This window comes from Gymnoscopelus braueri, assembly GCF_963280865.1.
Source record: "Gymnoscopelus braueri genome assembly, chromosome: 8".
NCBI classification, from domain to species: Eukaryota; Metazoa; Chordata; class Actinopteri; order Myctophiformes; family Myctophidae; genus Gymnoscopelus; species Gymnoscopelus braueri.
In genome coordinates, this window is record NC_137609.1 from 29,427,683 (window position 1) to 29,440,889 (window position 13,207).

A 13,207-nucleotide genomic window follows, 5' to 3' on the forward strand; every position below is an offset into this window, starting at 1 on the left:
ATGACAGCTCCACCCTTTACACCTCTGCACAGGTATGTGGAAGGGTTGTAGGGGGTGTGTGCAGTACATGTGGGTGTGTGCATGTTAAACAGGAAGTACAGTAAAGAGAGTTCCATGGCCACGTGTCAGAGGAATGCCAAGGTCAGCTCCAGTGTCAGCTCTCGCTTTCTTGTGACCGTCTTTCTCCTATACTTATTGTAAAAGCATGAGTTATACTTAGTTGTGCACTGGTGTCACCCACCAAAAATAGCCGATCTACAAGCTCACAACGTGTTGCACTGCGGCATGTTGTGAGCTTGTAGATTGTTGGTGCTTGACACAGGCAAAACTAAGTCTAAATCAGGCATAGCAATCACTACATTTGTCTCCTTTATATTTTTTATATGATGCCTGATGATTACTATTTATTTCTTTTTTTGTTTCTTTCTCATACATACACTCACACATTTCACATTACACTGACCGTACTGCACCATGTTTACACAAGGACTACACAACCCTTTCATTCAAACACAGATTATGTTTATGATGCTACGCCCCAGACTTTTATAGTATGTCTTGACAAACGACTTGTGATGACAAATCGATGAAGGAATAATTCTGTTATTTCTGTATAGTCATAAGCATTCAGGGCATCCGCTCGGCTATGGGCAACTGACAGTGAATTATGCCGAGGCCACAGCATGAACTAATTGGCTGGTCTTGGAGATGTAGGCAGGTCATGTGATGTTCCTTAGGACCAGGGGCGCCGATGACGTGGGGGCGTCGGGTCCAGCGCCCCCACACTCAATTGGTCAGCCCCCTCATGAATCTCAGATGTCAGGCTCAAACTTACAGTACCATTACTATTACCATTACTATAGCGGGGCGCAGATAGGTGTTAACGCGCCGTTGACACCTAGAACAATAGCCCAGACAGAGAAACGGCTCGCGGCGGGGGGGCGGGGCTATTGCGGCTCGAGTTGAGCCCCCACGGCCGTGCACATAAATCGGCGTGCCTGCTTAGGACAGAGGACTATTTTCTTTAATCACGGGGAGCTAAAGTCGATTATTCTTATAGTCTCCTGTTCTGCAGTGCTAATATTGTCTTTTTGAGATTCTATAATAAAATGTATTATAGAATCATACTGTATAATGACAGTGAATTAATGACAAAGTAGGTTATCTTGTGGTAATGCATCTGGAGGATTATTGCCTGATTACGTAACTCCTGATGGGCTCTATATGTATACTCTAGATAGGAAGCATAAGGAATAGGAAATTGGCATTTGTTGTCATTTGAAAATTATTGTAACTCCCCAGTCGTAACCACTTGAACCCTAGCTTCCCTAATCTGGGGCAAACATTTGTCGAAAATTGCCGATCTACAAGCTCTCGATGTATTGCAGCACGATATGTTGTGAGCTTGTAGACTTGCTATTTTCTGCAACGATATTTAGTGTAGAGGGATAAAAGCAGGGCAACTATAGACCCCTGGGGTACGCTATTATTATTTCCGTAGGAGGCGAGACGTAAGGGAGCGCTTGTTTTCGGCGGAGGTGACGGAGGCGCGCCGTCTGAAGCAGACTTGAGCCACGAGAGGCACCGCCGAGCGAGCTAAAGCGAGCGAGTCGCGTGCCGAACTTTGCGAAGCCTGCTTCAGCCAACTCAGCGCCGCCCGAGTTATGTTCCGATAAGGACAGAATCGTAAATCCTCGTCCCCCTACTTTTGGTACCTCCGACATGTCTACATCGCCTCGCACGCTGTCCAAGTGAACACAGCGGAGCGCTCCCTACCCCGTTTCAGCCCATCACAAGCCGCGTCTCGCCTCCTACGCAAACAATTATCGCCTTGGGTACACTGGTCAACTGAGTATATATGGTTAAATAATAATTATGTATCTAGTTTAGGAAAACTAACCGTTGCAAGTGATATAACACCAACAAATATTGACACAAGTTAACATATGTTAAAGAGTGGGGTAGACGTAGCTCAGGGGATAAAGAGGCCTTCTGGGCATTGGAAGGTTGCCGGTTCGACCCTCTGCTCCTCCAGGCTTCGTGTCGAAGTGTCCCTGAGCAAGACACTTCAGAGACTTCCAAGATATTCACCGGGTAGACGGTGAGCACTGTTAAAAATAGCACCCGCTGTTCCTAGTTACGATGGGTAAATGCAGAGAGTTCCAGGTGTGCAAATACACTTGGCAAATATCCCAAATATCCTTGGCAAATATAAAAATATATTATTATCAACAATAACAACTTGTTCTCCTATGGATGACGTGTTGTAGCACAACCTCTTTAAGAACACAGTGTTTCTGCATGCTTCTTTATGAATTTCACAAATGTAATAAATCATGGGCCTGTGAAACTCATTCAAAACCCATTACTTACTGTATATTCACAAATGCATGTTTATAAATCAAATTAAAAAAAGTAAAAATGTGCTTCCAGAAAGGTTGACTGTGAAATGGCAAGATTTCATCTGACAGCATATATGAATATAGCATCCCAGTCGAGGTGCATACACTCTTTTGTATCCTGCATGTCCCCATGTTGTCTATTTGTAGATATATTATAGTTGATTAATGGATATGATAAAAAAAAACTGTGATTTGTTGACTTCCTTATATGTATAAATAGCTATGCAAGACTCACATAGGAATGTAAGACAGGGTGTTCTCATGATTAGATCCCTGTCCTATAATCAAAACAAAGAAACAGTGTTTATACTTGCAATTAAAGCATTTTTTGAGGAAAAACTAAACAAACACACACACACAAAATTTTCGCCAGGAACAGACTGTATCAAATATAAGTGACTGACTATCATAAACGATACAGAGCCACCTCCCTGACAATATCGCCGAGACAGTTTGTTTATTTTTGGAACACAATTCTTATATGAGACGATTCTAAGATGACCCAATGTTATTCTCCATAGAGAAATTACTTTACGGACCAGGGGATGAACGAGTGACGTCAGGACTTCTGTACTCTATAGATCTGAGGATAGAATGTGCACACCCAACTCATTCACATGCTGAACATAAAAAGCTTAATTTTACTGTAAAAAGAATAAACGTCTGTATGAATAAGATCCCAATGATCGAAACATTGCCCAAGTCTAATGTTCAGTCGGTTATAAACAGCAGCTGTAATGTGTTCTTTATCAGGCCAGTTTAAAGGACATTTGTATGCTGCATGTCAGACCACTTATGTGTGGAGTCATACAGCTGAGTCTGCCATTTATAGCCTGGAATTTGAAATCAGTATGCTATAAGTTCTATGCCTAAATAGTCTACCATTTTATAACATTTGACATTTGAACATTTGACATTTGAAGAACAAAAACATTAAAATTATTATTTTTAAAGTAGTGTATTTCAACTATGAACCTCTTGTGCTCCTCCTGTAAAAAAATGTGTTACAAGAGTCGAACTGCTACAACTATGACCTTTCATTTACCACCAGCTTCCTCCAGCAGACAACGCCCCCACCACACACATGCGCCCTCCCCCCCCTCTCTCTCTCTCTCTCTTCTCTCTCACACTCACAGTCACACACAAGGCTTACTTTCTCTCAATTCTCAAGTGGCACACATTTCTAACTTTGACCTGAACAATCTGTTATATAATCAGCCACATGAAAATACTGTATCCTTAACATCTGAATGACATGTTGGCTATCATCTCTCACACACACACACACACACACACACACACACACACACACACACACACACACACACACACACACACACACTTGATGTTCTACTAATGATGTGTCAAATATATATATATATTTAAAATGGCCCATTAAAGTGCATTTCGAGCATTGGGACACACGTGTAGCCCCATCATGGACACGTGTTTGACTTTTGGAATGGTGGATTTTTTACAAACCCAACGCGTTTCTTCCCTTCAGAGGGGCGAGGCCGTTTCTCTCAGCGCCACTACCAGCGTTGCCAGATTGTGCTAGAGAAATGAAAACAAGCCCAAAGAAGCGACTTAGCTATTTGAAAATAGCAAATCTACAAGCTCACATCGCATTGCGATGCAACACGTTGTGGTCTTGTAGATCTGCTATTTTCAAAGGAAAAATCTTGAAAAAATGTGAAAATGTAGGAATATTTTCAAATCCACAAAATCTTGTATGTGGGTCTCTGGCACAAAATGTTTTCAGAAGGTTGGGTCTACAAATACATAATTTGGGGGTCCTTGACATGAAAATGTTTGAGAGCCACTGGCTTAAACAACATTAGTTAACAAGCCCAAATAAGCAACTACACTTTACAAACTAGCCCAAAAAAATGCACCCAACCCGCAGCTACCCTTCTCAGTACACAGCAGGACCCCAATGGATTGATTGATTGATTGATTGATTGAATACTTTATTAGCAGTTTGCAAAATAAAATGCACAGGAAAGTACAGTGCTTGAACTGTACTTTTCTGTGCCTTTTTTTGCAAACTGCTAATAAAGTATTCAATCAAACAAACCCATACTTACAAGCGACTGCACAGACAAACAAGCCCAAAGTCGTTTATAATAAGCGGACATGGCAACCCTGACCACTACGTCTCTGTTTGTTTTGCGCGTCCCCGGCCCTTAACGTGGTCACTCCCCCCCTTTACCACCGTACGTGCGCGCTCCCGACCCCTTCGTATCGCGTGGTGGGGATCATCCATGTTGCTGCCTGGTAGCGGTGGTGGTGTGTGAAGCTAAGGTTGTAATTTTGGACAGAGAAGCTCGTCTCGCAACGCTCGTTTTTATATGTTTTAACTCGGCATTTCTCCCACTCTGCATCTTAGACTGAAGCTCTTTTGGTCTAGGGGTGGAGTGGAGAAGCGACAGGGACGACTTTTATTCCGCGGAAACACACTTCCATCGAATTAGGTATCGAATTGCCTAGAATTTGGGGGGGTGGACGACCGTGTGTCTCGTTGAAGGAGCAAAAAAGGGGGAAATGGCCACTCAGGTGGAGCAGGCTCCTCTCCTGATCTCCAAGACGATCCACGGAGGTGGTGGCGGTGAAGAGGAGCGCTTGGATAGTAATAATAAAGGGCCGACAACGAAGAAGCAGCAGATGGGTGCCGCTAGTGTCGACGCCAAGGAAGGAGACAACACCGCCGACAACCTGGGTGGTGGTGGAACAAAACAGGCGAAGGAGGAGAGCAACAACCAGGCGAAGAACAACAAGGACAGCCTGGACCAGCAAGGAGGTTCTGGCGGTGGTTCTTCCAACAACAAGAACAACAACAACAAGAAGGAGACGTCGGAGGATAAAAGTGGCACTACTACCAATAATAACAAAAAGGAATTTACCGAGGCCCCCCCGCCCAAGGTGAACCCGTGGACGAAGAAGATGAACAACAACGCGGTGGTGCCCACCGTGGTCAGCGTGAACGGACAAGCGACACATCATGGTTTGTACCCCCATCGTCAAAGCACGACGCCGTCGCTCGCCGAAAAAAAGAGCAAGATCTGCAAACTGACATTGTCATCTTACAGATCCGATCTGTTTTTTCGGCGAGCGACACCCAGCAGTACTGTTACTACTACTGTCTTGTTGTCTCTCCATGTATTGCTGTAGGGGGGCTAGTAGTGTGTTGGTTTATATTTAGAGTAAAGGGCCCCTTGCTATTCCTGGTTCATCTCACTGACTGTGGACTGACTGCCAACATGGGGCTGAATGTCCCCGTGGAAGTGGAGTTGCCATGCAAAACGTTTTTACACTGTATGCAAAATGTTATGATATAATTTTTGTGTGTCTATAATTGTGTTATAACACACAAGTTGTATGTATTTGGGGTTCAGTCTGAACTCGGGATTCGTGCCTTGGTTTTTTTAAATTGTGGTCTGTCAGGGCTGGACAAGATTTGGTTACTCGTGGACCTGGTATTTTTTTAGTAAAGTTTTTTTTTACACCATGTTGTTAAAGAAGATATGTCACAGAACAGATGTGATGATTTGTGTTGATGGTCGGGGTGTTTTAAGCCAAGTCACCGTGGCGTGCAGTGGTCATTCTGGGGGGGTTTAAACTCAGCCAGTGAGTTCTGTACATAATGTGCAGCTGGGTCCACGTTTTCTTTAAGTGCACATCGTCGATGTGTTTGAAGATCGGCGGAGATGAATTGACTACCATGGCATGCGATGCATATAGAATTAATTGAATGCATTATTGCATTCAGACACAGGTCTACCACCATGTCCCTGTCTGGGCCTAGTCAGATGTGAAGCCCTTTAGCTTTAGCAGGACCAGACTGCCATCAGGTTTCAGGGCGATTCCCACTGTAAAGAGCCAAACTCCACAGTCCTCCACTTTTAAGGGCTGGTGAGAATGGTGTGATGTCTCCCAGTGTCGAATAATCGCATAAAACCCAGGAGTTATCGATCAGCATTTGTCCCTATTTGAAGTCTTAAATCCCCAGCACATTTTGTTGTGGGTCGTCACGTGTTCTCTCCACGTGTTCCCCTTGAGCCAGCTGCTTAATGTGAACATTGATGTGATCAAAATGTTCTGCCACTGGTGATCTTATGTCGGCGAGTGTTTCCTAAATAGCAGGAAAACAAGCGAGTCTTTGATCCATGACTGTCAACAACACGCAGTGTAATGATTGTTAGCCCAGGACACAGCCTAGCTAGCGGTTAGCTAGGGAGCTAGCTCGCTAACGCTAGCCAAGCCTGTGTGTGTGTGTGTGTGTGTGTGTGTGTGTGTGTGTGAGAGAGAGAGATCATGTGTGCATAATGGCTTCAGCCGCCGCATGATAATGCTACTAATGGATGTTAGCTTCCAGCTATTCCAGGATGTATGTTCAGAACTACTATTCACTTGCAAATATCAATGTTAATGTGTCGTGTCACGGGAAGGTCAGATGCCAAAAAGACAGAAAGCCACTCCGTATGGACATGAATATATGGATGTTTGTTCACAGGGAGGAGACCTGGCTGCTGCAGCTCCCAGGGTTCCTCTCTCCTCTTGTGTGTCAAGGCAACGTGGTCCCTTGTCTCTCAGCCATGTGTTTATCACCCAGTGTGACCGTGCAAACGCTGACACATCGGCATTTGTTCCGTCCTGTGTGTTGGCGTGTCATTTTAACCGGCCACACATGATTTGGCTGTGTTTTTGTTAAGCCAGGTGTTGTGCTGCTGCATTGGGCTGACAGAGAGACATGGGTAAACAACGCTGCTTCGGGGCTTCTGTCGTTCTGTGAATGCTGACGACCCCTTCCCCCCACACACATGCAGCACAGTGTGTACTCTATAGTCTGGATGGGTGGATGTATGGGTGCATGCATATATTGTATACCCCCTCCCTCCCTCACAGTGCTGTCTGCATCATTCAGCAGGCAAGCTGGACAATAGCCACAGGTTGTTGTTACAAGTATGCAGCAAAAACGGATAGTCTTTAATTGGATTTTTGTATTAATGTTATTTTAAAGTTAGTTCTTTGCTATTTCACTTGCATGGCACGGCTCAAAGCATGTGTAATTCGATCATGTTTTCCTGATGACAGAATATAATGGTATGCTGTTCTGTCGAGGCTTTGTAATCTTGTTTGCAGGTCACATTTTCGCACTGACTTGTCATTGTTCCCTTGTGTTGGGCATTATCCGAGTGTAACATAGTTGCATCTGCAGTTTTGTGGGAATTAATTACAGCTAAGTCTACCTGTTTTTCTGTGTAGGTACAGTTATTCCTGCCAGAACTTGCCTTGTGTCGTTACTGTCATGTAACACCCATAGGGCTGGGCCAAAGGTTCGGCGGATTGGGATCTAAAGTCATCGAGTTTGTGGCCTATCGGTTCTATGTTTTTTTTCATATGTTTTAAATATATACCATGTGCAGAGGAGTGTTAACATAAGATCACAATGTGAAGTTTTACCAGTTTATATTTCATGACTGACAAAGCCAATTTTTGACATGCATCATTTATTTGTACAAATAATATACCTCGTTACATTTGTGTGCTCCAGAACTTTTTTTTGCCATTTACATTGGCTTGTCCTTCATCTCAGAAGCACTGGACTGTTGCTCCTCGCAGGCCAATGTGTGCACTGTGCAGAGTTTTTACAACTTTACCTACATTTATTTATCTTTTTAAGTTGCAAGTACCGATGCTTGCCTGTCCTGTATCAGTACTGACAAGTGACTGTATCTGCTCTTCAGTCCCATGGTAAGGAAAGGCTCAAGGCGCGCTAACTAGTACACAAAGACTTGGCACCTTTGAGCTTGTGCTGAGCAGTTAAGAGCTTTACATGTTAGTGTGGCATTTAAATTATTCTGATTAGATGCATACTTTTAATAGCTACAGTATTTCACGTGTTTTCACAAGTCCACAATAACATAAGTAGGTTACCTTTTTCAAAATTTGATCAGACACTTGTAAAGAGCAGATATAACAACATGACCGGGACACATTTAAGCCTATATTTAATGTTCTGGGAATTAAGACTTAATAGACTATTAAATCAGCCTACTTTTTTGTTTCAGTGAAAAAGAAAAACTGACATAAAACTCATAAAAGTTGGCTCATATTGTTTATTTCATGAATTACTGAAATGGATGTGTGAGCATACCTCCAATTGCACATATCTTAACATTGTTTGAAAGACCCTCTGCCTGATATAAGGCATTTCACAATATATGACTATGAGAAACGGTGTTGTGCGACATGTAATTACCGGTATGTTTTTCTCCCGCCGTCCTTTACACCAAAGATTTATTTAATTCTGCTTAAATGTCATTGTTGCATCCTGATAACGCCAGGCTGGACAGACACTCCTGCTGAAGAGTAGATCACCTATCATTGTTTTAATGTCAGAGGATGTTGAGCTGTAGTTGCACCATTAAAAACAGACACTCCAGACAAGTGAACATTTTATATGGTAGTCAGGTATATCTTGTAGGATGAGAAGGCTGTTAGAAAGGCTGGTTTGGGAGATACCTTATTAATGGGAAATGCTATAAAATGTTGAATAGGCACGCATGTAATGTATAGCAGGCATAATTCAGAGGGAGTATGCTAGATGCAAAGTGACATGCTGTGCGGCAGGGTGTCTTAAGCCAAGTAGAAGCCCTGTCAAGTCAACACAATTACTTTTTTTTCCGGACACCAGCCAGAGTAGCTAGGCGTGAAAAAGTGTACTCATTTAACAAAGCAATAAAAAAATATATATATTTCTTTATTATAATTTTTACATCTTGATCTGTCATTCCATGTTTATGGATATTGTTGCTAAGGTTTGCAGGTGAAGATATTAAAGAAGCCTTTGCCATTACGCAATCATCCATTGTTTCCGATCTGACTGACTTACATTATGTATTTTGTCATTGCTCTCTGACAGACTATTGTCTAAAATGTCATGGCTACTTACATGGATGAAGGCGGATAGAAAGAAAATATTAAGGGACATGTAAACTGTGTCAGGTGGAAGTAACTTTACAGTGTTTTCCTTCACTTCAGTCTTGGAAAAGTATTTTCTTAGATGTAGCTGCAATTTTACTTCTACAGTAGAATCCTGGAATGAACAAAACAGCATCTTGGAAAACCCCTGCCAAGTTTGCTTTCCCTTTATTTTCAAATGGCAGTGTTATATTCAATATTATGAGTGTAATTCATTTCTGTCCAATTTGCTTTCTGACCAGGACCTTGTAGTGTAGAGAATAGTTGATCTAGGGGCAGGTGTTTGACCGTACCTGTAGTATAAGGACAGATTCTGGATCAATTCAATACAATGGATGAGTCTCAAATCAAATTTCCAGTGAGTTGAAAGGTGACAGGTTCCTGTTAACAGTTTAAGAAGTGTTTGGACTTGTATTTCTGGAATAATGTACTCTCCGCTTAGAAGGCACACTTCAATAAACACCTCTGTAGTTGAGCTGGTGATGTGATGGTCACTTGGTCAGCGGTCTAAACAATTGGACTATGTGAGAGCCTCAGCCTGCAAGGTTTTTTTTTAAACAAAGGCCCCAAAGCTTTCTATTGAAACGTAGGAAGCAGTCTCGTCACAGGAGATATGGTGAAATATCTGATAAATGTACAACTTAATGTCTTATAGGGTGTTATGGACAAGAAATCTGCAATCATATTCTTACAATGTTTCCTAGACATTAGCCCTTTGTTATATGAATAGTATTACAAAACACTAGCCAGTGTTATTATTTTACCAGCCAAATGTCATTTGTAGATAAACTAGTAAACCCAGTTTTAGGTTCCGGCCAAGACATTTCCTTTAAAGCAAACTAAGGTAGCAACAGACCTTCGTTTGTAATTTATCATAGGCTGGAAAACAAGCCACGTTTGATGGTTTACACACAATGGAGCAAATAAAGTTTACTGTTACTTACTCTGTAGCGGCCACAAACGCATGAATGGAATCGTTTTTCTGAGGAAATGGTGCCACGTGGAGTCCAGTATGCTCAGTAGAACTACAATACATACAAAGTGGAACCGGATGTTCCACTTTGCACATAGCATAGGCCTATAGAAATAACTCTATACCACTATGCCTGGAATGGTGTTTTCTAACCACATGACAGTAGCCAATAGCTTAGACAAACTTACTAGACAATAGACTCCAAAATATTTACCATTTAAATGGAGACGGCCTAATCTATTACAGGTACTTTAGATTGTCACCATCGTCTAGTGAGAATTGGTAAGATTTTGTCTTGTGACGTTCCGTTGTGACGACATATTTTAGTGTTGAAAACACAAGAAGCTAAACTTCTTGTCAATCCCTGCGGTTTCCATGCGTGCTGCTTGTACTGATCCCAAGAACCCAATCAAATTTCTCATTTTCAGTTCTAGCCATTGCAACATAGACACACAAACAACCGGCGACAGTTATCACTACTGAAGTCATTGTCAGTGTTGTACTGGCAATGATGTAACAGTCACTTGTTACAAGAATGTCTCCAAAATGTGTTAAACACTTAAACCCATTGTTGTCAACACTTTGTTGACCGGGGTGTTGAGTTGCATTGTCTGTAGCCTGTTTTCAATCCACTGGATCCATTGGAAAGCAGTAGGTTGTTTGCAGATCTTGGAGGAGAATGTTAACTGAGTAACTGAACATTGCATCTGACTTGTGACCAGGTCAGGTTGGTCAGGTAACACGTCAGCATTCTCAGTGCCTGGGGGCCGCCGTTCACAAAAGGGTGTAAATTGAACCTTTGCAATTTCAAATGACTTTAGATACAAAGCGAGAGAGGGACATATTCATGTTCTTTGAGAGATAACATTGTGTTTCCAAAATGTAGTAGTTTGTTTTTTATCAGGAATTAAAAAACAAAACTAGCTTTTTCCTGAAGTGATTTCTGTTGTTTTAGGAGTGCTAGGCTCTGACAAATTACTCACACAGAAGACGCATATAAATGTAGAATATAATTATGGAAATGATTAGCACCAGGCTTAAAATTACCTTTTTAAGCCCTAATATACGTTGAGCGGGGCCCCCATGGGTCTATCCATGGCCCTCTCCTTAGAGCTCAAGTGGTTAATTAAAGAATTGCATACATCTCTGTACTATGATAAAACTATGGATGTACGCACTTAACTATTTGTAGTTTTGGAGCGGCCTGACCGCATTCACTTATGTAGGTTGGGATTCACAGAGCAGGGGTAGTCTCAATGTTGGCATAAACACCTGTTTGTGTCTCTCTTTTCAGAGTCAGCATTCATCCTCAAACCTGTGTCGGTTTCTCCTTTTGTTATTTGTGTGGAGCAATGTCCCCTGTTGAGCGGGACTGGAGACAATGACTGCCTACCAAGATTTTCTACGAGGTGTCAGGACCCCATAGGGGTCACAGACCTAGGAGTGCTAATGTGTGAAAGACTAAAGTGGGATCACTCTTGCATTGCAAGATTACCTCAGTGAGTCCATAGACTTGTGTGAATCCAGCCAGAACTAGATTAACAAGATGCTTTTTTGATCATTCTACATCTAAGAAAAAAAGAATAAGAAAAACATCAACTTCGAGATATTACAATATTTATGGACCAAACATCATTATTACATGTATGCCTATATTGTCATTTAAATATATAATTAAACAATATACTCATTTATTAACAATACATTTATTATTTTCTGAAGTCACACTTTTGATAGCTCAAAGGTGTGACTTCGCTGATAGCTCTCTGCTAATCAGACAGAGAGCTTCACAATTTGTGCCTCTCATTTATCCATTCTTCGCAGCAGAGCTGCTATGCAAGGCGCTGACCTGCTCATCATGGGCAGGAAGAGCCGGGGAATTGAACCACCAACCCTGCGGTTAGTGGGGAGACCCACTCTACCTCCCGAGCCACAGCCTGAAAGGAAAACAACTGTGAGATAGAGTGGAGATTATATTGGTGGTGGTGAGTCATTATTACTTGCCAGAATCTTCTGTCGGTCTGTTTTAAATGAGCTCATCTCTCAGAGCTGTGAGGGTGAATAGAAGCAGTGGTGATGTTTTGGAGCTGAGAGTGCTTCTGTTCTACTTGTTTTTTGACCCACAAAGTTAATTGAGTCCTTTTAAATGATACAGTGTTCATGTGTTTGTGCTCCCAGTCCCTCCATTTCTCAGTGTTTGGCTTGAGGAGACCTTCCGTTTTTGCACAGCATTTGTGTACATTTAAAAAAAAAATGTTTTAATGAGTTGAATACTTATTTTTCTTGTGTGTATCCATGTGTGTATGTCATATTTCGTTATGCCAATAACATCAAAGCCTGCTCTGCTTCTGTTTCATGCAGAAATACATACAACAAAGAAAGGCAAAATTGCGCATGTGGGCGTGCATATAATAATGGCCTTTCATGCTTTTGGGGGGTTGGTTTTGAAAGTGGTCTATCCAAGATGGACTCAGTGACACAAAAGTGGCCTGTCCTCCCCTGCCCCTCTCTCCCTGACCCACATATAACACACCCATCATTACCCACACAGACCCAGCGTTTTAGGTGGGTCTGTAGCTGCTTTATCTGTTGAAGAGTCGTGTCTGGACTCTGTGATATGGAAGCATGCTTACGAAGACTCGGCTCCTTAGAGGGGAGTGTAGGCAAGTGCAGAGGGCGTGTGTTGTGTATTGTGCATCCTCCCCAGTAATCTGTCTTGTCAAATGGAACTTTTGTTTACAGTACAATAAATAAGGAACTTTTGCACACCTGAAAATAATTAGTTGTTGACTGATGTCCAAGAACAAAAATTTAACATGTTGGAAAGGGAAAGAGTTCCGCTAACTGC

The 13,207-nt window shown here is 42.2% G+C and overlaps 1 protein-coding gene across 3 annotated transcripts in view; it reads left to right on the forward strand.

Annotated features, from left to right (window-relative positions):
- The first annotated feature begins 4,653 nt into the window (after window positions 1–4,653).
- larp1 (La ribonucleoprotein 1, translational regulator) overlaps window positions 4,654–13,207 on the forward strand; it is a 62,296-nt gene continuing 53,742 nt past the window's right edge. For all 3 annotated transcript variants that reach the window (XM_080435608.1, XM_080435609.1, XM_080435607.1), the window contains exon 1: window positions 4,654–5,406. In XM_080435608.1, coding sequence (XP_080291734.1) covers window positions 4,947–5,406 — 460 coding nt within the window. In that variant the 5' untranslated portion in view covers window positions 4,654–4,946. The remainder of the gene's footprint in view (window positions 5,407–13,207) is intronic.